The sequence below is a fragment of the Micropterus dolomieu genome, linkage group LG20 (genome assembly GCF_021292245.1).
Source record: "Micropterus dolomieu isolate WLL.071019.BEF.003 ecotype Adirondacks linkage group LG20, ASM2129224v1, whole genome shotgun sequence".
In the NCBI taxonomy this organism is placed as follows: domain Eukaryota; kingdom Metazoa; phylum Chordata; class Actinopteri; order Centrarchiformes; family Centrarchidae; genus Micropterus; species Micropterus dolomieu.
The window spans coordinates 19,705,597-19,731,995 of record NC_060169.1 but is presented as its reverse complement, the minus strand read 5'-3'; the positions used below and the strand labels follow the sequence as shown (position 1 = coordinate 19,731,995).

The following is a 26,399-nucleotide window of genomic DNA, read 5'->3' as shown; positions in this document are numbered from 1 at the left end:
CATGGTTCCCTTAATGAACTGTAGCTCCCCAGTGCCGGCAGCACTCACGCAGCCCCAGACCACGACACTCCCACCACCATGCTTGACCGTAGGCAAGACACCCTTGTCTTTGTACTCCTCACCTGGTTGCCGCCACACACACTTGACACCATCTGAACCAAATAAGTTTGTCTTGGTCTCATCAGACCACAGGACATGGTTCCAGTAATCCATGAGGGCTTTCTTGTGCATCATCTTTAGAAGAGGCTTCCTTCTGGGACGACAGCCATTCAGACCAATTTGATGCAGTGTGTGGCGTATGGTCTGAGCACTGACAGGCTGACCCCCCACTCCTTCAACCTCTGCAGAAATTCTGGCAGCACTCAATACGTCTATTTCCCAAAGACACCCACTGGATATGACTCTGAACACGTGCACTCAACGTCTTTGGTCGACCATGGCGAGGCCTGTTCTGAGTGGAACCTGTCCTGTGGAATCGCTGTATGGTCTTGGCCACCGTGCAACAGTTCAGTTTCAGGGTCTTGGCAATCTTCTTATAGCCTAGGCCATCTTTATGTAGAGCAACCATTCTTTTTTTCATATCCTCAGAGAGTTATTTGTCATGAAGTGCCAAGTTGAACTTCCAGTGACCGGTAGGAGGGAGAGTGAGAGTGATAACACCAAATTTAACACACCTGCTCCCCATTCACACCTGTGACCTCGTAACACTATCGCGTCACATGACAGCGGGGAGGGAAAATGGCTAATTGGACCCAATTTGGACATTTTCACTTAGGGGTGTACTCACTTTTAGTGCCAGCAGTTTAGACATTAATGGCTGTGTGATGTGTTATTTTTAAGGGACAGCAAATTTACACTGTTATACAATCTGTACATTCACTACTTTACATTGTAGCAAAGTGTTCTTTCTTCAGTGCTGTCACATGAAAATATCTAATCAAATATTTACAAAAATGTGAGGGGTGTACTCACTTTTGTATATATTTTTTTTCTCGATCCGACAGCAGCACCTGAGAGTTCTGCTTCACCTGCAACACGTTACTGAAAGAGTCTAGGTGTCGTGCTCCTATGCCCAGGAGCTCATTGTCGCATTATCTGTCCACAATACGATATGAACAACAATAATAACAGCACATTGGTGATAATTTAGAGTTAATGATGAGACTGGCCTCTGGGCAAGATCTGTTGCTGAACCCAGCTTTGATATTTTTTCAGAAAGAAGTTATAAAGATGATTAGGAAGGTGAGAAGAGTCTAAGAATCGTGTGTCCCTTTTTGGCTGATGACTTTTCAAGCAGTTTGCACCACTTTGTCCACACGTTTCCTGTCTTGTGCTCAAGTGTTTTCTTAATACCACACAGTTGATCCATAGGTGAGGGTGCTCTCCACCAGCATAATAAAACTGCATCATACTCTCCTGTGATATCGAAAATGTTTAGCTTTCCAAAAGAGTTGAAGTATTTGCTGAGCTTTCTGTTCTGTTTCTGTGTTGATGTCCCACTTTAAATACAAGGAAACTGTTACACCCAAGAATTTGTAGTTCTCCACCTGTTGGATTTCCTGACTGTTTATGAAGGTAGATGGCTGTTCAGTCCACGACTACTACTTTTGATTTAGACACATTCAGTTCCAAATTGTTGGATGCACACCAGGGATGAAACCTAATGTCTCTGAGCTGCCACATTACCATGCTACTAATGCTTTATCATCTGCAAACTTAAACAACTTGACAGACTGGGAGTGGGAAATACAGTCTTTTCTCCACCACATTGTCTACAGTCACACTAGTGCAGAGCCAGCAAAATCCACAATGGAAAAGATGAAATCGAATGAGCTCTATGACATCTCTGGTGCATGTCAGTTAGGTTGGGTTGCCATTGGAAAGCCTGCAGTCCTTCATATAATCAGGATAAGACTGAGCTGTGTACTGAGCATGCCCAGAGGTCCCAGCTGTGGCACCTCAGCGGAGAACAGAGCTCTTATTGTGTGTTGCTGTAACCCAACACAGCGGCACAGAACTCAGATTAAAGGCTGCGGTGCTGCGCGGTTTCTCTGCGGACACAAATATAAACAGTGGGCTACCACAAAGGCACAGGGGCAGCTGGACCTCTAGTTTACTGTAGTTTATGCGGCTGTGGAAAGGTTTATAAAAATCATTAATTTCTTCTAAGTCACAGTGAACGTTACAATTTGTTTTCTGTCACTGTCAGTGCTGAAAGGTTTGTAGTACTCTCTCTGTAGAGATTCTTTACTTGAGTATTTTCATTTTATTTAACAGTGTGTAAAGTAGTTAAAATCATCTCCCTCTCTACTAGCCACAACATTAAAATGTAGCTTACAAGTTAACGCAGTAGTAATATTGATCCATTCATATGTACAGTACAACCCTGTGAGGGCTGTTGGTGTGCAGAATGAATACCGTATTTTTACTTTTGATATTTGAAGTACCTTTAACAATTACCTTTGTACTTACTTTTGGTAAGATTTTGAAGTATTGTTTTGATTATGTTTTTCTATCACTGGTCATTGTACTGAAACTGTCATTGTATGAAGTACTATTTGTGAAAATGTTGAATTGGGTCATTTTATACAGCGTAAAGTAACATACACTGAATGAACAGACATTTTGTTACTAAAACGTTTTGAGAGCTGGGTATTTGATTGTTTTTTTTTGTTTTGTTTTTACACTAGTGATGTGTAAATGTTGCAGTGATGTAAATGTCTGAAGACAAGCAAACCATGCAAGAACTTTCAAGGACATGATTACAAATTTGTCCAGACAATCAGAAGCAGCTTTAGCTATCTGACCGTTTTCATAGCACAAAAAGTGAAATTCAATAGTTCTGGACAGGTGTTTCTACAACAGCAAATGTATTAGAAAACCTGACAGCATCATGCAATCCAATACAACACCAGAAGTATAGCCTCCAACATAACCAGTGTTAAATCAACACCTTTCTAAGACAGTGTCAACAACAATAAAACAGTTATTTATGTATTTATTGTGGCAGTAAAAATTTGACACTTGCAGAATCACATTTGGTTATTGTTATATATATATATATATTTTTTTTTTATTGTTTATTTCATAACGCAGTTTATACAGTATAGGGTGTAGGTACAGTATATGCAGTAAAATCGAAACATGATCACATATTATTGTTATATTGTTGTTATACATTCATGCCAATAAGGCTGATTTGAATTGTACTTTTTTTTTTATTGTTCTGTGAGATATTTATAAACTGACTGTAATCCTGCTGCTGCTACTACCTAGGCCTACTTTAAGCCATCCTAGATATTATTTATCACTGCTCAGTGTTGTTTGCTTAGTCCCGCACTTCCTCTTAAAGTAGGTGTACACCACAGACACGCCATTTCTAAAATAATACTCTCCAGTGCATGCTGAACATTTTTCAACTTTTCTTCATCATAAGACAGAATACCTGCCTCAAACCATCCCTGTGCATCAAGATGCTCTGTGTGATGCACAGGGATGGTGTGTATTCACGGTGGTGCGTTTACAGCACCGTCTGTGTGAGTTAACGCCAGTGCCACCAGCACAGGTTCTCATTAACAAACCGCCATTTACTATCCACTAGATGACGCTCTCGGTTTTTAAAGACATCAAGACAGCTTATAATTAAACTTGCATTGAGTTGGAGTTGAGGCGAACAGATTCTCCCAGGGCATAAAAAAACATTCGTTTGCATAAGAAATGTGTGAACTTAACGTGTTATTTTAATCTCCCAGTTTTTCTGACATATTTATTTTAGTTATTTCAAAAGATATATCAGGATTACTATCTACTGGAACATTTTGTTTCACATAGCAAAATAGTGACTCACACCTCAAATCTGTTAACTCAGTCATTTTGTATTTGTGATACGTTTTTTATGTCGGCCCAGCTAAAATGTGATACTTTATTCAGTTTAAAAGATGTCAACGAGCTCATATGAAAGACTAATTAACGGAGTGGGTGTCAGGTCACACCTACAACTTGTTTTGAGTCTCTCGAGACCCTGCTGAGCTGAAACTGAAGCTGGGCCTAAGACAAGTGGTCTCGCCAAGGCTTGAGGTAGAATTCATGGTGTGAAATCTGTTCCTGGACCAGCGGGCTGGTTTTTGGGTAGGTGGGCGGGTTTGTGCGCTTGTTTCAGGAGGCGGAGCGGCCCGGAGGGTCGGACGTAGTTCTGACACTGTCCTGCTCTCTCTCTCTCTCTCTCTCAATCTTAGAAAACAACACGGGACTAAATAAGTTAGCAAGCAGTGGCGTGGATGCTTTAGCTCAACCGTGTATCTTCTTTAAAAAAAACATTTGAAACAAACGCTTATAACCTGCGATCACTAAACCAGACAGAAACGCGACGCTGGTGAGTAAACTCACAAACACTTATTCATTGTAGATGTTCAGTTTGCTGTGGGAGCGTGAACAGCCCTTAAGCTCATTAAGAGGCTAAAAACTTAACATTTAACGCAAAAAAGGACAATTTAACTTTCTCTAAACTCGACTAAATTAAGTGACGCGTGGAAGTGAGAAAAATGTATCTCAAACCAGAGGGGTTACAGTAAATCTCAGGCTGGTGGTGTGATTCATGCCACCTGTTGCACTGAGCAGCGATGTAACGTTAAAACTGCGTCGACTCAAACTGCAGCTGTTTCTCCTTTCCTAAATAGCTGCTTTAATGATTTTATATTACTCCAACCTCTGTTTATGATTGACACAACAGTGGTATGGCTTTAATTTTGTTTACAAAAGTTCACGTTGCATTTACCTGATGGTCCAGATTTGTGGACTCACATTCATGTTACGTAACTTTGACATATTTTCCCACAGTGTAAACCCTTGCTGTCTTGAAGGACTTGGTTAAACTTTTTATACTCATTTCTTTAGTGGTCGTCCTTTTTGTAGTGATGTGAGTCACTGCAGTTACAGACAACCTCTCTGCGACACTGAAAGCTAATCAGTTCACATGAGGAGATAAACATCTGCTTCGTTAAATCTTTGCAGAGCCTACCCTCTGCACAGATCAAAGCAAGGGCCTTGACATCCAACCTGTGTTCCTGTGCTGACCTCTCTGCTCTGCGGGACAGGGGCCAGTGAAGGCCGTACTGCCTCTATGTGGGGGCAGCACAGTGAGGGTTTCCTCCTTTTTGCAGTGAAAAACACAATGGGAGGAACATAGCTGCACACTTGTTGGAGCCCTTGTGTTTTGGATACATGTGACACTAAGAATGAAAGAGTCTGTTGTGTCTTCTTTGGCTTTAATCTGTCCTTGACAGGACACTTTACCATGGCCCTCCTCTTTCCTCCTGTTCAGACTACAGAGTGTGAAGCTGACTAATTCTGACTAATTGAAGCACCAGGATCAACCAGTCACTGTATTCATTGACTTGTCGAAACCAAGCTGAGGTGAATTATTCTCATGTGGCGCTGGGAGTGGCTGACATGTATGAAATAAATGGTAGAAGCAGGCCACCTCACCTGACACAAAAACAGCGATATTGATATATACCCTAATATAGTACATTATTGGAAAAATCAATTTTGGAATGGTTATAGACCAAAATTGTCAGACAGGAATGTCTTTTTTTGACTTATCCAGCGGATTGAATCGATGACAAATCAGTATATTTTCTCATGTCGTCACATAAAATAATAAAGCATCCAATATTGCCATAAAGCTATCTTGCTCACTGATTTGTGTTTTGCATCTTTACCCACAATGGTGTAAACCAATTGCATACATACAGTATGGCAAAGTCTGTGTCAGCTAACAAATGTTCTCAAGCTGCATATCGTCTTACATGATGCTATATCTTTTTTCCATAGTTTGTCTTTACCTATTTCATGCTAATGTGATATATCCTGCTTTTGCCTTTGTTGTCAGTCTTATCCGTGTGCTTCTTCCAGGCCCATCTCGGCCCGTCTTTGTACTGTAAAATTATTTCAGGTAGAATGGGACGCTATCAGCAAGGCAAACATGAGCCTGTTAAAAGCCCATTGTCCAGCGAAACACATGGCGGCCGCTGATGGCTTTGTCTTCGCCGGCTTCCCAGGCATAAATGTGTCACGAAAAACACTTAGCAGCTTACTTACTTTAATATTTGTACACAGTTTGATATTTATTGCCAGCTGTGTTCTCACGTTTGGGCTGCAAATCTGTCAACTCTTGACAACCCTGCCATTATTATAAATGTGACAACATGAGCCGAATAAGATTTTGTTGCTCTCTTTTCATGGCATTTCCCATGATCGTGGGCTGCAAATTACAATGTCATTTACAAGGATTAACTATGCTGTGTATGTGCATACACAAACACATACACTGAATATTCACTCTAACACCCTCCAAAGTTGTGTAGAGATGACAGAGCTCTCACATTTTTCTCAGGTCTGACATACTCATTTTGTTATACAATCCCAGTTAGCCACACACCTGCAAGGCCTTTTTGAACAGTACCTGGTCATTTTTGCTGTTAAAAAGAATGCGGCCAATGTCATTGTCTAGAGATATTATGGGTTCTAAGATGTTACAGGCATCACAGGGAGCTTATTGTCTGATTCTTCATTTGGCCTGAGCATATTAGCCGAGCAGTTTGACAGGAAAGGTGTCCTTGGAGAGACAACAGAACATTAAGAATGCAAAACAAGAAAAGAAAATGAAAGCGGGCAACATAATTAAATGCAGGGAGCGTTTAATGTTTTGTGAGTGGCTGAGGGTGACTCTGGGAAATGTTTGTTGATATCACTGAATTATGAAGCGTCTCATCTCTGACTAATCCAGCCTGTCTAAACCTTTGGTTGCAGAGGTGGGCCACCTGATCCAGGGAGAGGGATTTATTTTCCTTCTGCATTCCTGATGGAGTCGTACAGAGTGACTGGCATTCCCAACAGCGGACCACAGCGGGGCCACACTCAGCCGTCCCGCCCCTCCAAGCCCCACAGTAATGGAGCTGGTACATACGGTCTCAGCATCCGTGTCCAGGGTATAGATGGTCACCCCTATGTAGTTCTCAACAACCAGGACAGGGGTTCTCACTCCTATATCGACCCTAACAGTAACGGGTACGTCGATGCAGAGGGCTCTTTTATTGAGAACTTTGAGGAGTATGATTTCAGGGGAGGAAAGGAGGCTGGATCCAGCAGCCCCTTCATGGACTACAGGTCTCAGAAGATGATGCATTACACCGGGCCTCAAAATGGTGTCGCAGATTCACAAGGAAAGAAACCATCCACACTTCTGAACTTTCAGAAGCACCCTGAGATACTGCAGCCGTATGATCCAGACACCAACTCCCTGAACCTTGATGGTATCCCCAGCCTGCCTTCAAGGCCTCTGGCTGAGACTGGGAACCAGCAGCAGAGTTCCACCTCCAAATCTGCTGTACCTGCACCCTCCCACACAAAGTCATCCAGTCTGGACCATAATAAAGCTCCTGAGCAGCAAGAGAAAAGACAACTTCCATCTAATAGCCTGAAGTCACAGCCTCAGTCTTTGCCTCCAGTCCAGCTCACTCAGCCTCAGACCAGGCCACAATCACAAGTGGCTCAGCCGCAGTCCCAACCTCGTCTCACCAGCCTGAATCCACCTCAGTCCAAGCCAGGCTTTAAAACTCAGAACCAACCCGTGTCTGCAGCCCAGCCTCAGCCCTCTGCTATGACGAGTCCCACGAGTGAGCAGAGCAAGATATCATGCATATCGGCCAGTTCAATGAGCAGCGCCAACTCCAGCCTGGAGCGCACCCGCCGTGAGCCTGATGTCCTTCCGCTACGCAGGACTGACTCCAGTGGGCCAGTTCTTCAGTCCTCTTCCCGCTCCCGCCACTCTTCCTCCTCTTCCTCCTCTAAGGCTCTGGTGGATGACCAGATGGAGGCACTGTACGCAGACACCATCAACCGCCACGAGAACCGACGCTACATCCCTTTCCTCCCCGGTTCAGGCAGAGACATTGACACAGGCTCCATTCCTGGTGTCGATGAGCTCATTGAGAAGTTTGATGGCAAAGATGGCAGCCATCAGCGCAGGGGCAGGGCAGGGCGCAGGAACAGGATCAATCCAGAGGATAGGAAGCGCTCACGCAGTGTGGATAGCGCCCTCGGCCTGCGAGATGGCTCTAGCTGCTACCGAGGCACGATGGAGCACGTCCTGCGTCCCTCACAGCTACGACTGCAGAGAGCATCTGGCAGTCAGGACTCCTGGCTCACGGCTGTAGATGGTAAGGTGGACTCCAGAGCTTCATCTCGTGCCACCAGCGCGCCCGGCTCCCCACAGAGCACCATCTCGAAAGGTGTCGGCTCCATACAGGTATACAAAAAGCCACAGACATCTTCATTGTCATATAAGAGTAAAGAGATCGAGGACAGCGCCGCTTCAGCTGGAAAGGTTTTGACAGCATCGCTGTCAACATCGCTGTCCAAGCCTTCCTCCACCGCAGACAAAAAGCCCAGTACAGAGGCAGATGTTCAGGTAAAAAGGAAGAGATCTATGCTGTAACACTAAGATTGGCATCTGAAATTTCTTTGTTTGAACTTTTCCTATTATTACTATGTTGTCCAACAGACAATTGTCTGTTCAGTATTTTAAAATGAGGATCTGTGAGAGAAGAACACCATTTTTGCTTTGTCAAGATCTTTCTTATTTCATTAAAATCTCCCTCTCATTTACTGCCATTTCCAGGCGACACCCGATCTTCTGAAAGGTCAACAGGAGCTTTCACAACAAACACATGAAGAGACAGCAAAGCAAATTTTGTTCAGTTACCTTAAGGATGGGTGAGTTGTCTAGACTTTTCTGTTCTTATCATTGTACTTTTTTTAGCTTTATTTGCTCATATTAATGAAAACATTTTTGACCAAATATTGTGAAAATGTTTAAGTCTCAATCTGTGGCTGTTACTTGAATCATGAAATCTTAATTTTTCATTCTAAAGCCCAAATCCAGCATGTTGTACCATAAGGCAGTGCTTCATGATGGAGGAGGGTTCTCTGTGGGAGCGCATAAATGGTTTTTATCAGAGTTGGACTGTTTGTGATAAAAGTGAAGGAATGTGCTCCTCTTACCCTCCCATCCAGGCTGCGAGGGATCTAGCTGTCTGGAGTTTGTTTTCACGTTCTCTCTCTGCTTTGTCTTTCCTGCAGTGTGAAATGAGGAGAAGACGTTCTGTTTGCTTTTGTAATCAGATACTTACGGCCTGTTAAGAAAAGGCATATTGGGTTAAAAGGTTAAATGCAGTTTTAGGTTTTAAAGGATTTAATTCAGTGATGGTTTATGTTTTCTTTACAGTATTTTAATTAATTTAGCAAGTCAATGTCAAGAATTGTTTTTGGAGAACGTTTAAGTTGAAACGCATCCCAATGAAACTGTACTCTGCGGTAGTCCTACAGTGAGAAACAGTTTGCCATTTCCTACAGTTCTTGCATGCACTACAGGCTTGTGGTACTGCCGAAAGGGAACAGGAAACTGCTTGGGTGTGTCGAGCCACAGGTCAGGAGTCACAGGACAAAGGAAAGGAAACACAGATGGAAGTTCTGGGGCTGAAACTGAGCTCCATTCTCAAGACAAACATTCATCGGCAGGGGTTATAAAGGTTTAATGAAAATCATCTGTATGAGGAGAAGAGAGGTTGGGGGAGTTTTGGCTTTCTGTGTAAGCCATGTAATTTATTGAACTAATATATTACTGCTGTCACGTGAAAGTGTTGTAACTCCACTTTTGTGGATTCTGATGTTTTCACTTAACTGGATGATTAAATATTGTTCTGTGAGCAAATCCTCCAATTTTTGGGCTTTTAAACTGAGAAATGCCCAGTGTTTAAAAGACAAAGCTATTTTTATTTTCTTTTTTTTTAGTTCCGGAGAACGTGATATTTATTTTAAGATTTTTACTGACTAGAACGGTACTGCAATTGGTTGCCACTGTTATTTTTGAAATATAGGACATAATCTATGTTACCATCAGAGAGGATGGGCATGAAGAAGAATATTTGTGGGTGTAGCTGGTTTCATAACCAAATACTGTGAATACAGGCTTCTTACAGATTCTGTTTTTGTTTCAATAATTATTATTTTATTATTGAAAAAATATGCAAATGTTTACTATGCCATATAATTAATTTTATATCATCTGGATGCCTTGAGCAAGTCATCCATAACATTTTTAAAAAGAAGATCGCAATTCGGATGTTTACATTTGAAAGCATTAGAAATTGTGGTATTTCTTAACCCCTGCATGGTTGCTGCAACATTTTCAGCTCTGGTTCCTACAAATTTAGTAGGTGATCCAATTAGACTCTGCAGAAATCCCATTATATTGCCCATATGTTCTATTCTTCCGCTCATGTTTATTGGATGGGTGTAATGAAGCTGTTTGTGCTGTGAGGTGACACTTCAAAGCAGCATGATCCTTCCTGACCCTTTCTAAGCTGGGAATGACTTACTCTGTTCCCAGAACAGTCTGGAATTAAAAAAAGTGTGTTATCTTGGGTGTGTGTCTGCAGAAGCAACGACAATGATGAAATGACAAAGAGAAAAGTCAACCTCGTCTTTGAGAAGATACAAACGCTAAAGTCTCGGGCCACGGCGAGTTCACAAGGCGACAACAAAGTGAGACATTGTTATATTATTGTGATATGCCAACTACATATCAACATCAGCATCTTTACATATTTTTATATTAAATTCCTAGATTTTGGACTGTAAAAGTGTAGTTCTACTGAACTTCCTTTTAAAACTGCGTGCATATTATGTCAAACTTATGTTGCTTTAGTCAGATACTGTCAGCTATCGACTATTTACCCTTTACTAAAGAGTCCAATATTCAGTTTGCATTCAGTGTGTATTTGTATTCATAATGGATCAATAAGAAATAACTTTAAAACATCTGTCTCCTTCTGTCAGTCCCTGGACTTTGCTGCGCAGACCAAAGCTCTGCAGGAGCAAAATGCCGAACTGGAGAAAGAAAAGACTGATCTGAAGAGACAACTCGAGGTAACAACAATCTCACTAGAACTGGGCCTCTGACACAAGCCTATATATGTTGGCATGTCGGTTTATTGCTGAACTTGTTGCAGTTTGACAATATCCTTTAATCAAGGTTTTGGCTGGAAAGTAGGTTTAAAGGATTAGAGTTTAACTTGTTGAATTTATAGAGATATTTTGGAACTACTGGTACGATGTGGAATTGGCTAAGCTGATCACAAAGGCGCATTTAAATGTTCAGAATAATAGAATAAACAGACTATTCTCATGGAAACCTGTAATTCTGTGTTGGGGGTGTTTCAATGAAGTAAGCTGTACAAGGTTAAATAATTGAAACTATTGAGAATGCATTTACTTTGGGGTGAAACGGTTTTCAACAAGCACTTCATATATGCTGTTTTTCCATGTAGTTGGGATCCTCCTATGTTCAAAATGGATCCCTTGAACAAACAAAACACTGAAAATGACAGTAGGCACATACATTTCAACCGGAATGGCAAAAGCTTGACATGGGAGATGTAAAAGACCTAGATGTGCGGATCTACTTTGAAATGTCAACATGAATATTTGTGTGTGTCACTATCAGAAGAACCAGGCTGACAAGAGGATAGCAGACGGTTTGAAGGAGCTGCAGCAGGAGTTGGAGCGGAGTGCAGAGGAGTGCAAGCATCTGAAGGAAAAACTAGCCAAAACAGAGGCCGAGCTCCAGACCACAGTCGAAGAGTAAGTGCAGAGTGACAGTGCTGGATGACCATCAGTGTAGATTAATCTAACTTGACTAAACTAATTTAGTATTTCTAGAAATGGTCAATGCCAGTGTTTCTTTTACTTTTTTTTAAAAACTTAGTTAGAATTGTTTTTGCTTAGAGGCAAAATACCAAAGTTCAACTCCCTTTACTGTTATCCTCATCTTGGACACAAGTTGAGCATAGCATTAGTTCATGCTGGCAACAAAGTCGAGCTCAGATCTTAATTCCAGCACATCAGCTGATTGCAGCCAATGTCAAAGTCAGCCCACATCAGCTGACGGCTCCGTTGATTTTGCTCTCAGTATTCATTGGCAAAAGCCATACAAGGTGCCTTATTCAAGCTGCTTTAGCCTACCCCTGCTGCTTTCTCTGTGAGCCGCCTGTAATCCGTCGCCACCCCAGCTCCTCCTTTCAGGCTATTCCTCACCAATTAATGTAATTTCTGTTGTTATTGATGCTTTGGGATTTCCCTGTATGCACATGGATGTAATAATAATAATTAGCTTGACTGGTTATTCATCAGCTGTTGCTTTGCAATGTACTGTCACGCTGAAACCAGTGTAGGATGTCTGTTGATGAAACCACTCAGACTGTTGATAGTTACTGGAGTGGTTACCATGTGAGTTCCTGAGTTTGTTAAGTTTGTCTTTCACCTTCCATATTAATGTGTGCTTGGTGACTGATTTACTGTTCATTCGGCACTAACAGTTATTATTATTTGACTGATGTCAGTCTGATGTCCAGAGTGTTGCTGCTATCCAGAGCTTGGTGGTTTTGTGTGGGGTTCTCCATGTTTAAGATGGGAACAGTAGCAGAATTGTCAGTATTTTGATCTACAGGTTTAAAAATTTTCTGTGATACTTTTTGTGGATTTCCATGCTATTGAATGCTGTGCTCTTTAGTTTCTGCTTCCTTCTGTGTTGGGGCTTCATTTTTAATTCGTTTTTTTTGTTCTTTGAATCTTTCACTTTTCAATTGAAGTTTTGTTTTTCAGTTGATTCTAATCTGCAGTTTCAACTTTACTGTGTTTCTTTGTCAGGATGAATAGCCCAGTTACAAACATTGCTTAGCTCCTCTGAGTCTATTTGTTTGTTTGTTTTTTACATAAACTTTTTACATTTTTACCTTTTTTGGACTATCGATGGTGAAGAGGCAGACAGGAAACAGGGGGTAGAGAGAGAAGTATGATGTGCAATGTGTGTGTAATAAAGGGTGTTGGGCCGAAACTTTCCAAAGAGGGTCCATTTAAGATCCATAAAAAAGAACGACGAGAGGCTTTTTTCACACAACCAAATTACGGGCCTTGCCATCAGTATCATTAATGGAAGAAAACCCCCTCAAGCTCAGATGAGTGGTAAGGTAAACCCTGCTTGCTGTAGCCTAAAAAGCTTTTCCAGCGTTTCACCTTGTGCTTTATCTTAAATGAATCATGGTGATTCAGAGCACAGACTGATTGGTACTAAGAAAGTCATTTCTATTTTCTTATCTTACTTTCTTATCTTAGGGTTACAGTGAGTGAAGATTATAATATTGCACTACCACGCTTCGATGGCAATGACAAGAATAGCATGCATGTCGGTATCTTTATTAAAGTGAAATTAGTGATGAATCACCCTCATGCATCAGTCATGCATCAATAATTTTAAAATCCATCCATCATCCATGATGATGAAGATACAGAAAAGAGAAATGCATGACGAAAATAGCATTTTTCCCTCCCCCAAAAATTTCCATGTTTTTGGGTGAGTTTAGTGCCCCCGGCTCCCCTGTGGTTCACACTCTACCTGGCTGAACTAGAAATGTTGCGGTAATATGGCATGCTCTCCGACCATTCAGCTACTGGTCGCTCCCCTCTGAGTCTACAGCAAGTATAGATGTCCTGCTTCAGTGTACATGACTGTGTGGTGATTTGTTTGTTTCCTCACATCACTTATCACCCTCCCCCTCAGCGTTGTTGTCAGTTTAGACATCATTGGTCTGTCATACTTAGGTATTTCTTTTAAACTCTGTGCTCTGTAGACCTCACATTCAGACCCAGCACTGGTGCTACCATTTACAGGTGCAAATTAATGTGCAGGTGTGCGGGTGTGTATGTGCACATCCACCTGTGTTGTGACATGTTGTGTGGTTTATCAGGCTGTTCCAGGTGAAGATGGAGAGGGAGCAATATCAGACAGAGATCAGAGACCTGCAGGACCAGCTGTCAGAGATGCATGACGAGCTTGACTCGGCCAAGAAGTCGACCTCTGATGGAGAGAAAGACATCATTATAGCGGTAATGCACAGCGTTCACAGTTCTAGAGAAAACTTTCTATTGGCTCTAAGCTTGTGGGTGATGTGGCAGATGGCAGCTGGTGGTGTTGTAAACCACCATGAAAGATGGAAGATGTTCTATATTGCCTCTTGAATACATAAACCCATATTTTATTTATTTATTCATTTTTTAGCTGACGCTTTTTATCCAAAGTGACTTAAAATTGCTATACATGTCACAGACCGCACGCCTCTGGGTTAAGTGTCTTGCTCAGGGACACAATGGTGGATGGGTCACAATGGGGGATTGAACCCAGGTCTCTCACACCAAAGGCATAGTCTTATCCATTGTGCCATCACCACCCCAACAACCATATAGTAAAATCTTTTTTTAGAGTGAGTTAACATTAAGCTGTTTCACACTGCATTTAAAACTACAACCAGTGTATAGACTAGCCTGTTAGAAACGGGTTCAATGATTTGTTACGTCCCATACCACAGTACAAAATTAACTCCGTTTTTTACACTGAAACCTTAACAACTTTGTATGGTGAAGGCTTTATCTTTATCTCAATGAACAAACTAGCAAGGATATTGGTTATTTCCAAAATATCCACATACTGCTTTGTCTTTGGCTCTACTTTTGCAGTGAGAAAGTAACCAAGAGCAAACTTAAGGGTCAGAGTCAACTCCAGTGTGACTCTGCAAATTGCAAGTGAAAAAAAGTTACCAAACTGTCCCCATGTTTTCTACAGGACATGATGCAATTGAAGGTGGAGATGCAGGAAGTTCTCCTGGCCAAGGAGGAGCAGGAGGAGGTGCTGAGGAGGCGAGAGAGGGAGCTGACAGCTCTAAAAGGAGCCCTGAAGGAGGAAGTGGCCGTTCATGATCAGGAGATGGACAATATGAGGGAGCAGTATGAGAAGGAAATAAGCAGGCTGCAGACGTCTTTGGAGGACGCCAAACAGGTAATCACCCCTCCACCCCCCGTCTCCTTCAGTTTGACTCCCTGTGTTCCCTCCTCCTCATTTCCTTCGCCCTTCCCCATTCCAGAAACACAGCCTGTCACAGAGGAGTGTGGAGATAAGCATCTCATCAGGGAGCTGTGTGTGTGTTTTGCATTGCAACTTGTGCCATATGTTCGTCATCAGAGGTCGGGGCGCTGCTTTGAAGTGACGTTTACACCTTTTCACTAGTTCCCCTCTGTGGCGCTGACTATCTCAACGCTGGTTTTAAAACGGGCAGGACATACTGTATCCAGAATAAGCTTGTCACTTTCAATCAGTATGTATTTCTGTGCAAAAAGTAGGCCACAAGGCCTTGTTTTATTGGCCAATGCTGTTGAAAAAATGTTGAATTCAAGATGTCAACATATGATTTACTGTACCAGGCAAAAAGCGGAGTGCAGGGAAAAGTCCTGAGTGAAACAAGAATTGTTAATATTATAAAACAAAAAATATAAATAATCATCCAACAAGATATTTGCACTGTGCCGCACTTGGCATACTTCAGTCTCCTTCATTAAATAATAGTTTATCAAAACATTTAATGCCTCAGAAGTAACACTGTAGACTTATGTACATGTTGAAAGTTAACGTTGACTTTTCACTATTTATAGAGTTCCTCCCACAGTGTTAACCCTTTACATTCCAGTATATCCAGCATATCTGCGGTGTTGGTCATAAGTCAGTGGTTCCTTGACTGGCTTGCAGCGAAATGCTGATGATAAAGAGCTTTAACATGTCAGTTTTTAAAGGGGATGTAATTGAACTGCTCAAAGAAAGTAGTTTAAACATGCAGATCGGCATAGGATATTCACCTACAAGTGCTGAGAAGTTGTTGTATGTTGTTTTCAAATGACACAAGTGGAAAATAAGCTTGAGTTCACACACTTGAGCTGGGTCAACAGAAGAAAAACGAAACCCTATGTAGCAGTTAAATTTAGCTCGTCATCATTTTTCATGGGAAGACTTTCTAGCCAGTCAACTGTGGAGGTGTTTGCTTATCTCTTCTTCCTGTAGGGAGGAAACATTTTACAGGAGGAATGATGTTTAATGATAAAATTTAGAGACATTTATCTGTATATGAAACTGTTTGGAGTTGCCTTACTGGCAAGGTCATTGTTGTGGCTACATTGTCAAAAAATAACTTCTAAAAAAGCTACACATCAGATTTTATAAACCTCTTTGAACCCTTCATTATGCAAATCAGTGTGATTCTGCACCATTAGTAAAATAGTATCACTGAAGAACCGGCCAATATTTAAGTGAATGCTTAGAAGTTTTCTTTAGAGCAGAGCAGAGGGTTTGTCAATTGTTGTTTCAAAAATAGAGGAAGGTGAGTTAAGATGAGATGAGCAGCGGTCCATAGCAGGAGACAGCACACTGAAAGGACTGAAGACACATTGTTTCCAGTAGGTCGCTGTGTGACTCACATGTGTCCTGTTTGTCTCAAAGAGTGGAAGTTGTCCTTGTTCTCGGCTTCCTGCAGGCCTGGTGGGGGTCCACAGCAGCGCTCTGCAGCAAGAGTCTGAGAACATTTCCTTTTGTTGAACAGAGGTACTGCTACCCCGAGGGAGTATGTCATCAGGGGTTTACCCGCAGTGGTTTGTAAACACTTGGCAAGATGACGTCATTGTTTATTTCTCTTTTGAGATATCAAAGAGTTCTCAATAGTTGGAACCTTTTGTTTGTGTCCTTGAATTAGTGTTCTCTCCTGAGGTTGGACTTTATGAGACATTTGTAGATAAGATTTATGTGCCTAATAATTATTATGCAGACACTCATGTATATAGTGATAACATTTATAACAGGCAAATGTATAAACACGTGATAAGATCTGGTAAGTGAACAATAAATATTTTGGGGTCATACCTACAAAATATCTGTTTTTAAAGCATGTTAGTGAAAGATACTGTTAGTCTGGACATAATGGTTTGCTGTGTGATAGGCACAAATGCCAAAGAAATCTTGAATCTCAAATATTAAGCAAAACAGTACCATGAAACCCAAAGTCTTGAAAGCCTGTGAAGTCCAAAATGTTCACAGCATGTGGGTAGGAGTCTGAGCTACAGGTTATGAGAAAGTCTTACAATAAAAGGAAAAGCTGCTTATTCTCTCATGTACACTCCTACTTTGTGTGAGGGCGTCAGACAGAGGAAAAAGGACTGCCAGAGTGAACTGTGCATCAAAGTGCTGCTTTTCCCTCCTTTGAGTGGCCCTGACGTTTGCAGGGACCAGAGCGGCCCTTGCAAAGAAGATTGCTGGAAACTGGAGCACTAAATTGCTCTGTATAATAGTTAATTGCAGTGGCAAGCCATCACTAATCTAATGAGCTGCCATTCCCCAGTTGCGTTGTGTCTTCTCTTCTTTCTGTGGCCCCGAAAGAGTGGGGGTAATTGTGGACCTCAGTCGATGATGAATGATGAGTTTGTTTCACACAATAAAAGCAGCGGGGGTTGGGACATGCTGAATAAGTGGGTCAGTATGCTGAAGAAAAGGGGATGCGCGGCTGACCCCCTGAAAGGAACTGTTTTGTGTCTTAAATTGAAAGCTGCATTGTGTTTTCAAAGAGCTGAAATCTGTGGAATTTCATCAAGGTTGAAAAATCTTGGTCATACTTTCTCGAGAAGATATGAATTTGCTTATTTGGAGCATTACATGTCTGGGTTCTTAATGGTCCATAACAAAAGACATTTGGAAGGGGATCTGATTATTCGTGCCAGCATATGTTGGTATGCAAAAAATGTGGAAAGATGAGGTGCGGCGAGTAGAGGGAAGAGTTTGTTTTCAAGAATGTCAGGGTCAAAGTGGAGAATGTGCACCCTGCCGGCCTCCTTCTGCACTCGGCTCCAGCTCTGTTAAACTGTACCCGCTCTGACCTGCGGGAGGGGCTCGGAGAGGATCGGACCTTTTCATTTATGCCTCTTCGGGGTGCAGCCGTTGCATCTCCATCTCTGCAGCACTCCAGATTGTCATTGTTAGAGGCTGTCACAAGTCTCAGCCGTCCTCTCCCTTCTTAACTGTAAAGACAGAGCCTTATGCTTATCGCACAATTTCCAGCTCTTGTTATGTTTCACCTACAGCCCCGAGCCACAGCGTGTAACACGGCCGCATTGTTATCGCGCTCTCATCTGTAACCTCAATCCAAAGTGCTGTATTTTTTCATTTCCTAACTCCACAGTTTCCACAGAAGACTCCGCAGTGATCTCCCGCTTACCTAAATGTAGTTCGTTTTCTGGCCTGTGCCATTCTCGCCCGTATCTCTGCCTGCCTCTCGAGTAATCTCTGGCAGTGTGGGAACTGAAGTCTCACTGTCTGATCATCAAACTTACGTAGCCCAGAGAAGAGTTCCCCCTCAGGCGTGTTTTGAAAGTAAAAACTCCCACATGAGTCTGCGTGTTTGATGATAGCACTATATTTCCTAGTGTAGCTTGAGGAGCTGATTTGGCAGGCGGCTGGAAAGAGGAAGGAGACGCAGGGTAGCGAGCGAGGAAAGGAAATGGTGGAGAGAGTTTCTGGATCTTGACAGAGACGGCAAGGAATTAGCTGTTTGTTCTTGTTGAAATATTAGGTCTTCAAACTGCTTCAATGATAACTTTATAGACTGATGACATTAAACAGGAATGAAATACCCAGCAGTTCAGTCAGAAAGGTTCCGTTCAGTTCAGAAAATGTCGCTGCATGGCCATATGAGGGTCACGTTCGTGTGAAACCCGGCAGCGGCCTGATTGTTGTTCCTTTTCCTCGCTGCCTGTGAGCGCTGACGTGATGAGAGCCTAATCTGCCAAAACAACTTGCAGGAGTCAAGTTAAATACACATCTCCTGAGATGACAAAGAACAGTTGAGACTAGTGGTTAAAACCTTGAGTGTATATTCATCAAACTGTGCTTTTAAAGGCAGTCATTTTGTTTTCTTGTGAAGTAGGTAATTGTAGAAAAAACAACTGTGTACTATCTTCTTATCCACATGAACATGAATCAGAATCTGACAGGCTGTTGGCATTTTCAATCACATTTTGATCTTATATTTGTAACTATGCCAGCTGACTGGTTCAATACATAAAATAAGTGTTGGTTGAGATCTTCTTGTTTGAGTTGTTAGTCTTCAGACTTGAACTGAATTGTGTGGGATGTGGACTCTGAGCATTCCTCCTCTGGCTCACAGGTTTATTCAAACCTTGTCTTCTTTGGCCTTTAGCCTGGAAAACTGAAAACACAGTTTTCTCCCCTTTCTGCTTTTCTGCCTAGACTTTACTGAACCTCTGAGTTTTGGCACTGCAAAGCCTGAAAGTCAAAGCTTTGTCATTAATGTAATAAGGAGTTGTACATCTGTTATCGTGCTTCACATCATATTTTTCACTTTAATATTGCACAATCCATATTACATATTTTATAGATCTTTGCTGAATATTTTTACAACATAAAAGTTTTAAGATTAGATGATCTCGATGTTTTTATTATTCAGAAACATTAGATGAGATCACAGACCCCAGTTTGATCAAATCTGGTCCCAGGAAACCCCAGAAATAAATGATTGCTTTCAGATATAATCCTGCACTAACTGCAGGAAGTGTCAGTGTTTGGGATGGAAGCAGTGAAAGACTGGACAGATGGCCAGGGAGTGAAAAACTATTTTGTGTTTTTCTGTGCAGCTCTGGGACCACACATAACTTTTGCTCCAGATCACTTCAGATTGTGTGTTCACTGCTTTCTGATCAATGTGTTCTGCAAGCTGTGGTGCTCTGTGATGAAGGCACATCAAAACCCTTATAGCCATGTTTTTTTATATGGTGATTGCAGTCGTGGTCGTAGTTATAGTAGTATAATAGTGTTATAGGTGTCAACAGGCAAATCCCAATGAGTTAAATGTTTAGGGAAGTTTCTCTTTTTATTTATTTAAATATTAATAAGAAACATAAATGTCTCTTAGAGCATCTACATATTCACAATCTCACTAGTCTCTGTAATTCCCTGATATCTCCCAACACCCCTGCAAACAAGCAGTTTGGATTTGCACAGAGACTCTTTTTAAAAGCAGGTTTGTGTTCCCATTTCTCTAGGGACGAGACAAGATTTGATTACCATCCTCCTTTGACCAAAGAGATGCCAACACTTCTCAGCTGTCGCGTTTTAATTTCTACTTCAATCCTTCCTTTCAGTCCATGACAGGGCTTCTGTTCCAGTTAACCTCAGGTCTGGATACCTTCTTTTATGAGGAATGCTGTTGTATTTGTAACACATACTTTGTGCTGGCAAAGCAAATTCAGGCTTCTACCCTGCCAACAAAGTTTTTATTTAAATTATTTATTTTCCTGATATGAAGTTCAGATAATGTGATACTGTACAGGCAGCATCTTGTACTCTGAATGACCTTGGACAGTTTTATTTTCAAGTCATGTTTGAATATGTGGCCCTTTTTCCATAATTGACAACAAAGCCATTTTATTCTTTGGCACAACTACGCTGCATCACTTTAGCTGTCAAAAAGTTTAAACCCACTATGGGGAAAAACAGGATCAGTGACTTAATTTTACCTCCCGCCACCCAAACAGTAAGCAGCTGACTGGCCAATAAACATAAAATACATGTCTGCAGCACTAACAACGCTGCTCGTCAATCTTTAGACAGAATTAACAAGAGTTACAAGGCTTATTTTAGCCTGCCACGCATATTTTAGCATCTTTGCAAACCTCTAATCTCTTTGTTTAGGCTCAAGTTGTGATTGCAGGAGGTAATAACTTGTAATTCAATGAGAAGAGAATACAGATTGGTTTTGTAGTATGGAGGAAGGAAAGTTAAATGAACATTTATTGGTGATATATGAAATTTGTGAATGAGATGAGCTTTGACAGCACAGGAAAGAGGAAATGACTGAGAGGCTGGAATCGTGTTGAGTGAAGATTGACAACAGGAAGAGCAGGAAATGTGAGAGAAAATATTTATGGACCTTTTGCAGAAGCTTTATTTGGTATCAGCCAATCAATTTGTCTGTGTTGCTGTGGGCCTGTTTTTGTAAGTGAAATCACAGTTACGGTGTTTTTTCAGCTGCTGTAGAAGGAAATCATGTGTTTCATAGCACCATGGTTTAGTTACCTGCAGGTGAGTGCACCAGTGAAATTGGATAACAAGAAACCACTTATCAGCAATTTAACAAAGCACAGCAATAATATCATTGACTTCATGTACGAAATGCTGTATTTGTCTGTGATAGAAAATACTTGACTAAGTGAAATTTGTGTATTATTTAGTGCATTAAATTAATTTTCAATTATTATGTATTGCTTTTTAACATCAATAAATTGTAATCACATCCATTTGAAAAAGTAAACTAATAGTACTAAATTAATAGTATTGGTAGCCTTTGTACTGCGTGTTATATTGCGCACCATTCTGTTGAGTTTTGTGGAACAAATGTTTTCATAGTTTGCCTGATGGTGGACAGCGGGGAAAAAATTGTGGAAGAAACACCTCCATCATGTTTGTCTTCAACCCAACAAAACACATGCAGAGCAACATCAAGAATGGGGGGACGAGAGGACTGACAACATGCTAGCTGCTGGCTTTGTGGAATATTTCTTTATCTGGAGAAACTGCCTTTGTTTACAGTAATTCTGGGTGATATTTAAAAAATGCCTTAAAGCACGTTCAATGACTTGTGGACTTAAGTCAGTCAGGTGTACAGAGCCCTTCACCTGCTTGTAGTGGATCTCTCTGAGTTGCATTTGAACTTGAGAATTTTTATGGTGTTGTTGAATCGTAATCTGTTTTTTCTGATGAAGGGATTAATCTTGCTGACATTTATAGAGTTACAGTTTTCCAAAATATGGAGGGAACAAGTTCAGGAAAAACACTGACGCTCTTCTTGGTTGTGGATTTCTGTTGCCGGTTTCTTGCCGCTGTATTTATTTTTAGACCAATTGCTCTTTTGTTTTGCTGGAAGCTGATTTGGTGGGAACAACAGAGATAGCCAAGATTTCACCACAGCACACGACCTGGGACACATACTTTACTTTCAGCATTTGTGCTGTGCTTCAAAGACTGCACAAAGTTAGTTAATGTGCAACTTTAGACAAACAGTTTAAGTGCACAATGGGACCCAAGTCAAACTTTAAGTTCAGGTAGAGGAGAAAAAACAGACTAGCGTTATTATTTTACTAGTACAAAAGTCTGCTCGTGTTGCCAGTCTCTTTGTTAAGTTTGTATTTAAAGAGGTGAAACTTTTTTTATTAAATAGACAATGATTTGTTTAATTTTTCTAATAGCTGATAAAGTGATTGTTTTGCTAGTACTAATCCTTCAGTGATTGTTAGGTAACCTTTTAATAAAGCTTTAACACTTTTAATAAATGATTGACTTTTTGCAGGACTGAATAAGAAAAGAATCAAGTGAAGCCTAAAAAGAATAAATAGATCAGATAAATATGAGAAATTAGTTTACAGTTTAAGAAAAGTTTATCTTTCCACAGGCGGTTTTGCCACTTCAGTTCACAGACACTGCTGTCGTCACTGATTCCTCTCACAGACAGCAGCTGGGTCTCCCTTTTTCTGTCCGGTCGGCTTTGCCCATGATTTTAACCCACTGTGACCCAGTGTGGGAAGTGGGGCAGGCAGAGAAGTGTGAGGGCTGAACTTGTTGCGTATGTTGTTAAAATGGAGCACAGACATAATCCTGACACACTATTATCAATGCTTTATTATTGCAGCTAAAGCTGTGTTTAGCGCCGCATCCAGCCCAAGCCCCATTTCCATTCCTGAACTTCCACCCTTAACACAATCGCAGCACAACCAGTACAACCACACAGATTACCACCTGTTTTACATGGGTAGAAGTCTTAATGTAAACCTCCTAGAAACTGACTTCATTCATCCGAAATAACTCGATCATAACAATATTAACACTGGTGGAGAGCTCAGTCATTTTAGGTTGAAGGCCAGTTAGCAGAATCTGTGAGCTATAAAAGAGAGATTCGGTTGAAATTATAATGTTCTTTTTTTTTTATTTTCATAACTGTAGGTCTTACTCTATTTGTCTACTATTTGTTTAATTTGATAACCCAGTGAGGCAGAGATTAGGGCGGCTCTGTGGTGACGGGGGAAACAGGTCTGGCTGGCCTGAAGCAGGGAGGCACCGTCACCTTTCTAGAACAGGAGGTGTGTCCATTCACGCATGATGATGACAAGCCATGCTGACCATCGAGTATCAGACTTTGGATTCCAGCAGAAACTAAAATTTGCATTTGTAAATAAGTTACCACTTTCAAAACCTCCTTCAAATGCCCAGTGACATTAAGTGCTCACAAAACTATACACATTTGTCCACTGATGTTAGAATTTCATGACAGCTAAAATACACAATGATAACTTGTTTCTTTGTCATGCTTTTTAAAAGGGACTAGTGTATGTTTTTCCTGATGTGTCAAAGTCAAGGGAACTTCCTCCTCCTGCTGATTGCAATGTTATTTAGCAGGAAGGAGTCTGCTGTAGGGGTTTTTGCAGCCCTTCAAGGGTGCTGCTTAAGACAAATAACATTTTTTTTGTTCCAACTGTTTATATTGATACATTTTTGTGTGCCACCTGTCATCAGTGTGTCACCAGCAGGTTTACAACTCAGTCAGTTCAATTGTCAAAGCACACTGTGTGTGTGTGTGTGTGTGTGTGTGTGTGTGTGTGTGTGTGTGTTTGATGTACTTTGATGTCAGCAGTCTCAGTGATGAGTAACAAACAGTAAGGAAGACAGCATTGAACTTTATGAACTAATTGACATGTTCTCTTGAACATTTATTAAATTAAATTATGTTTCACCTGTTTCAGCTTAAAGTGAAAGATTTTGCAGACGTCTTCCGCAGGTCTTTGTCCACAGGTGTTCAAGTGCAGGCATACATCACTGTATTTGGATAAACTTAAAAATTGACAAACCAGTCTGCTAACATTCCTAAGTTTTGTTTCCAAACAAACCCTTGCACGTCATTTGTCTACTGACTCTGTCATCACAACTGAAACCTGTTGTCTGTGTATTAATTGTTATCAGTTTTCTTTGTCTCTTCACAAACACGCACTCGTATTTCTGTTTGTCTCACGTCTTTTCTTTCCTGTACAGCACTCCACCCTGTAATGTCAGAGTCAAAGCTCACTCTTCATTCATAAATTTGAGTGCTAGGAGAGCTCACAGGAAGTGTAGACCAACACTGTATAACTCTGGGGTTACAGCCATCACAAGACAAAATTTTGTGGCACAGGAGACTAGCAAGTCTGCCTTGTTTGCCTTCAGACTGTAAGGTCAAAATTAATCATTACTTTATTATAAACTCATAAGATATTGCAAGAACAGATATTCTGAATTTCTTTTGTTTAGTTGAGTTTCATTTCCACTAAGTGCAGTTGTGTTTTGGTACAATACATTTCTGAGAGATTGTTTTGTCATATAGAGACTCAGATAGAGACCCGTGAGAAATAGGTTTCTCTCTTTCTTTCCCACTGTGGCTCAATGCTGAGAGTTTTCACAGACTGACTTCTCTCCTAGATTCTACATCTATGGTGGCAGCAATAAATGTTCTTCATTTTATGTTTTCTATTGGTCAGAGTCTAAACAAATTTCAAATCTGCTCTTCAGCTGAATTCACTTATTATGCTGCTCTCTTTCAATAAATGGCATAAAGACTGTAACTTCTTTAATTGTTAAATTCTTCACAAGGAAAGATAAAATTTCCACCACACAGATTTTGTTGGCCCTCAATCAGCAGAGGCTAATGAAAGCTCAGATTTAGTTGCCTTCATTTGTGGTTTATTATGAAGTGTGAGAGAATTACAGGAGGACATTGTTATTCGGTGTCTCCACAGCAACAAAGCTTCAGTGAGCACTGAGCACTTCAAATAGCTTTTTGTTGCATGAGGTATTTTGAGAGAGTCTCAAATGTTCCATCGTGCATCTTTGTTCCACTTTCTGTTGAGTGTCACAGACTCCTGCTTCCCTTTGTACTGAAGCCTCATGTCTTGTTCTGATGTGCAGAGTAGCGCAGCAGTGGTCCGTGAGAAGGCTGAAGTGGAGGCAGCCAAGGGTGCAGTGGAGGGCAAAGCAGGACGGCTAACCCTGGAGACCGAGCGCCTGCGCAGGCGGGCACAGGAGCTGGAAAATGAGGTGGCCAAACTCAACCGCATCATCGATGAGGCCAAGCTACAGGAGAGCAGGCTGGGGGACAGAGTCAGCCGACTGGAGGTGAGGGGTCAAGACGTATAAAGAGGGACAGAACTTCAACTGATGCTAGTTTTATTATATTTCTGGTTAGGTTCTACACTGAAACATCAGCACATTATACTATATGAAAGTGTTATATGCCAAAATGTCTACTTAATAGACAGAGAAAAAGCAGTTGGAAGAATCTTTGGCTGAAATTAAGGAGCAAGAAGAGGAGATGTCACGTGCCAATCGAGCCTTGACCATTCGGTTGGAGGATGTGCAGGTGAGATTAGCAACACTGCATGTCGAGAAATGTGGATTTCTACCACAAGTGTGGTTTGTCATCTTTTACATCGTGTGCCTCTACAGAGGAACTTGACCAAACTGAGCAGCGAACACAAGGACTTGGAGGAGAGCTTACAAGAAGAGAGGACTCAGAAGGAGCAGTTCAAGAACATGAAGAACAACATAGAGGATGAGAGGAGGTTGCTGGACCGTACAGTGGAGAAGCTCCAGAGGGAGGTGAGTGTATTGGGTCTTCAATTCATCCCAGCAGACTCCACATAAGTATTGGTGGTCTCATTTTGGTAAAATGCTTTAATTCATTAATCTTCGTGTTTTTTTGTTTGTTTTAGCAAAGAATTGAGTTGTAGTTCTTAAATACTAAGTAACAATGCAGAGGTCAAGTGCTTGTTCAGTTTCTCATGCAAGAAGTCTAGAGACTCTTATTTTAAAACACTGAAAGAAGCTTTGTTAGGCAGACATGTTGCTTTAGAATTCCAACTGGTTTTGACCTCACAGGGACTTAACAAGAAAATAGTAAAAATGCCTAAAGAACATTTTCTTTTCTATGACTATTGAAGTAGTTCAGTTTTTATTAAGATATTTGAATGGATTCTGGTGTAGATTTCTCACATTTCTATCTGTCTCACTGTGCCCGCAGATGAATGATATTGTGGATGCATCCCAGTTGTCCACACGGGAGCTGCAGGAGCAGATTGATATTTATAAAGAGAAGAACCGTCGGGAGTTGACGGAGCTGCAGAGGCTTCTGAAGGAGCGAGGACAAGAGCTGGAGAAGTACCTACTGGCTACCACAACCCTGCAAGAAGAGGTACACTGGGCTATGTCAGCCTCATTTAACGTTAATGGGCACAGATTTGAATGCTGACACTGCTTTCATGGTGAGAGCGGTCAAGTCAAGGCCATCATTAGTCAGCCCAACCGAGCCCTCCCATGCAGA

General features: G+C 41.3%; 1 protein-coding gene across 1 annotated transcript in view; it reads left to right on the top strand.

Moving 5' to 3' along the window:
- The first annotated feature begins 4,214 nt into the window (after window positions 1-4,214).
- Window positions 4,215-26,399, top strand: part of cgnl1 (cingulin-like 1) — a 31,326-nt gene continuing 9,141 nt past the window's right edge. Inside the window, exons 1-12 of the mRNA XM_046031922.1 lie at window positions 4,215-4,372; window positions 6,811-8,470; window positions 8,681-8,775; window positions 10,500-10,605; window positions 10,900-10,989; window positions 11,567-11,703; window positions 13,866-14,004; window positions 14,738-14,950; window positions 24,989-25,195; window positions 25,335-25,439; window positions 25,526-25,678; window positions 26,100-26,270. Coding sequence (XP_045887878.1) covers window positions 6,863-8,470; window positions 8,681-8,775; window positions 10,500-10,605; window positions 10,900-10,989; window positions 11,567-11,703; window positions 13,866-14,004; window positions 14,738-14,950; window positions 24,989-25,195; window positions 25,335-25,439; window positions 25,526-25,678; window positions 26,100-26,270 — 3,024 coding nt within the window. The 5' untranslated portion in view covers window positions 4,215-4,372; window positions 6,811-6,862. The remainder of the gene's footprint in view (window positions 4,373-6,810; window positions 8,471-8,680; window positions 8,776-10,499; window positions 10,606-10,899; window positions 10,990-11,566; window positions 11,704-13,865; window positions 14,005-14,737; window positions 14,951-24,988; window positions 25,196-25,334; window positions 25,440-25,525; window positions 25,679-26,099; window positions 26,271-26,399) is intronic.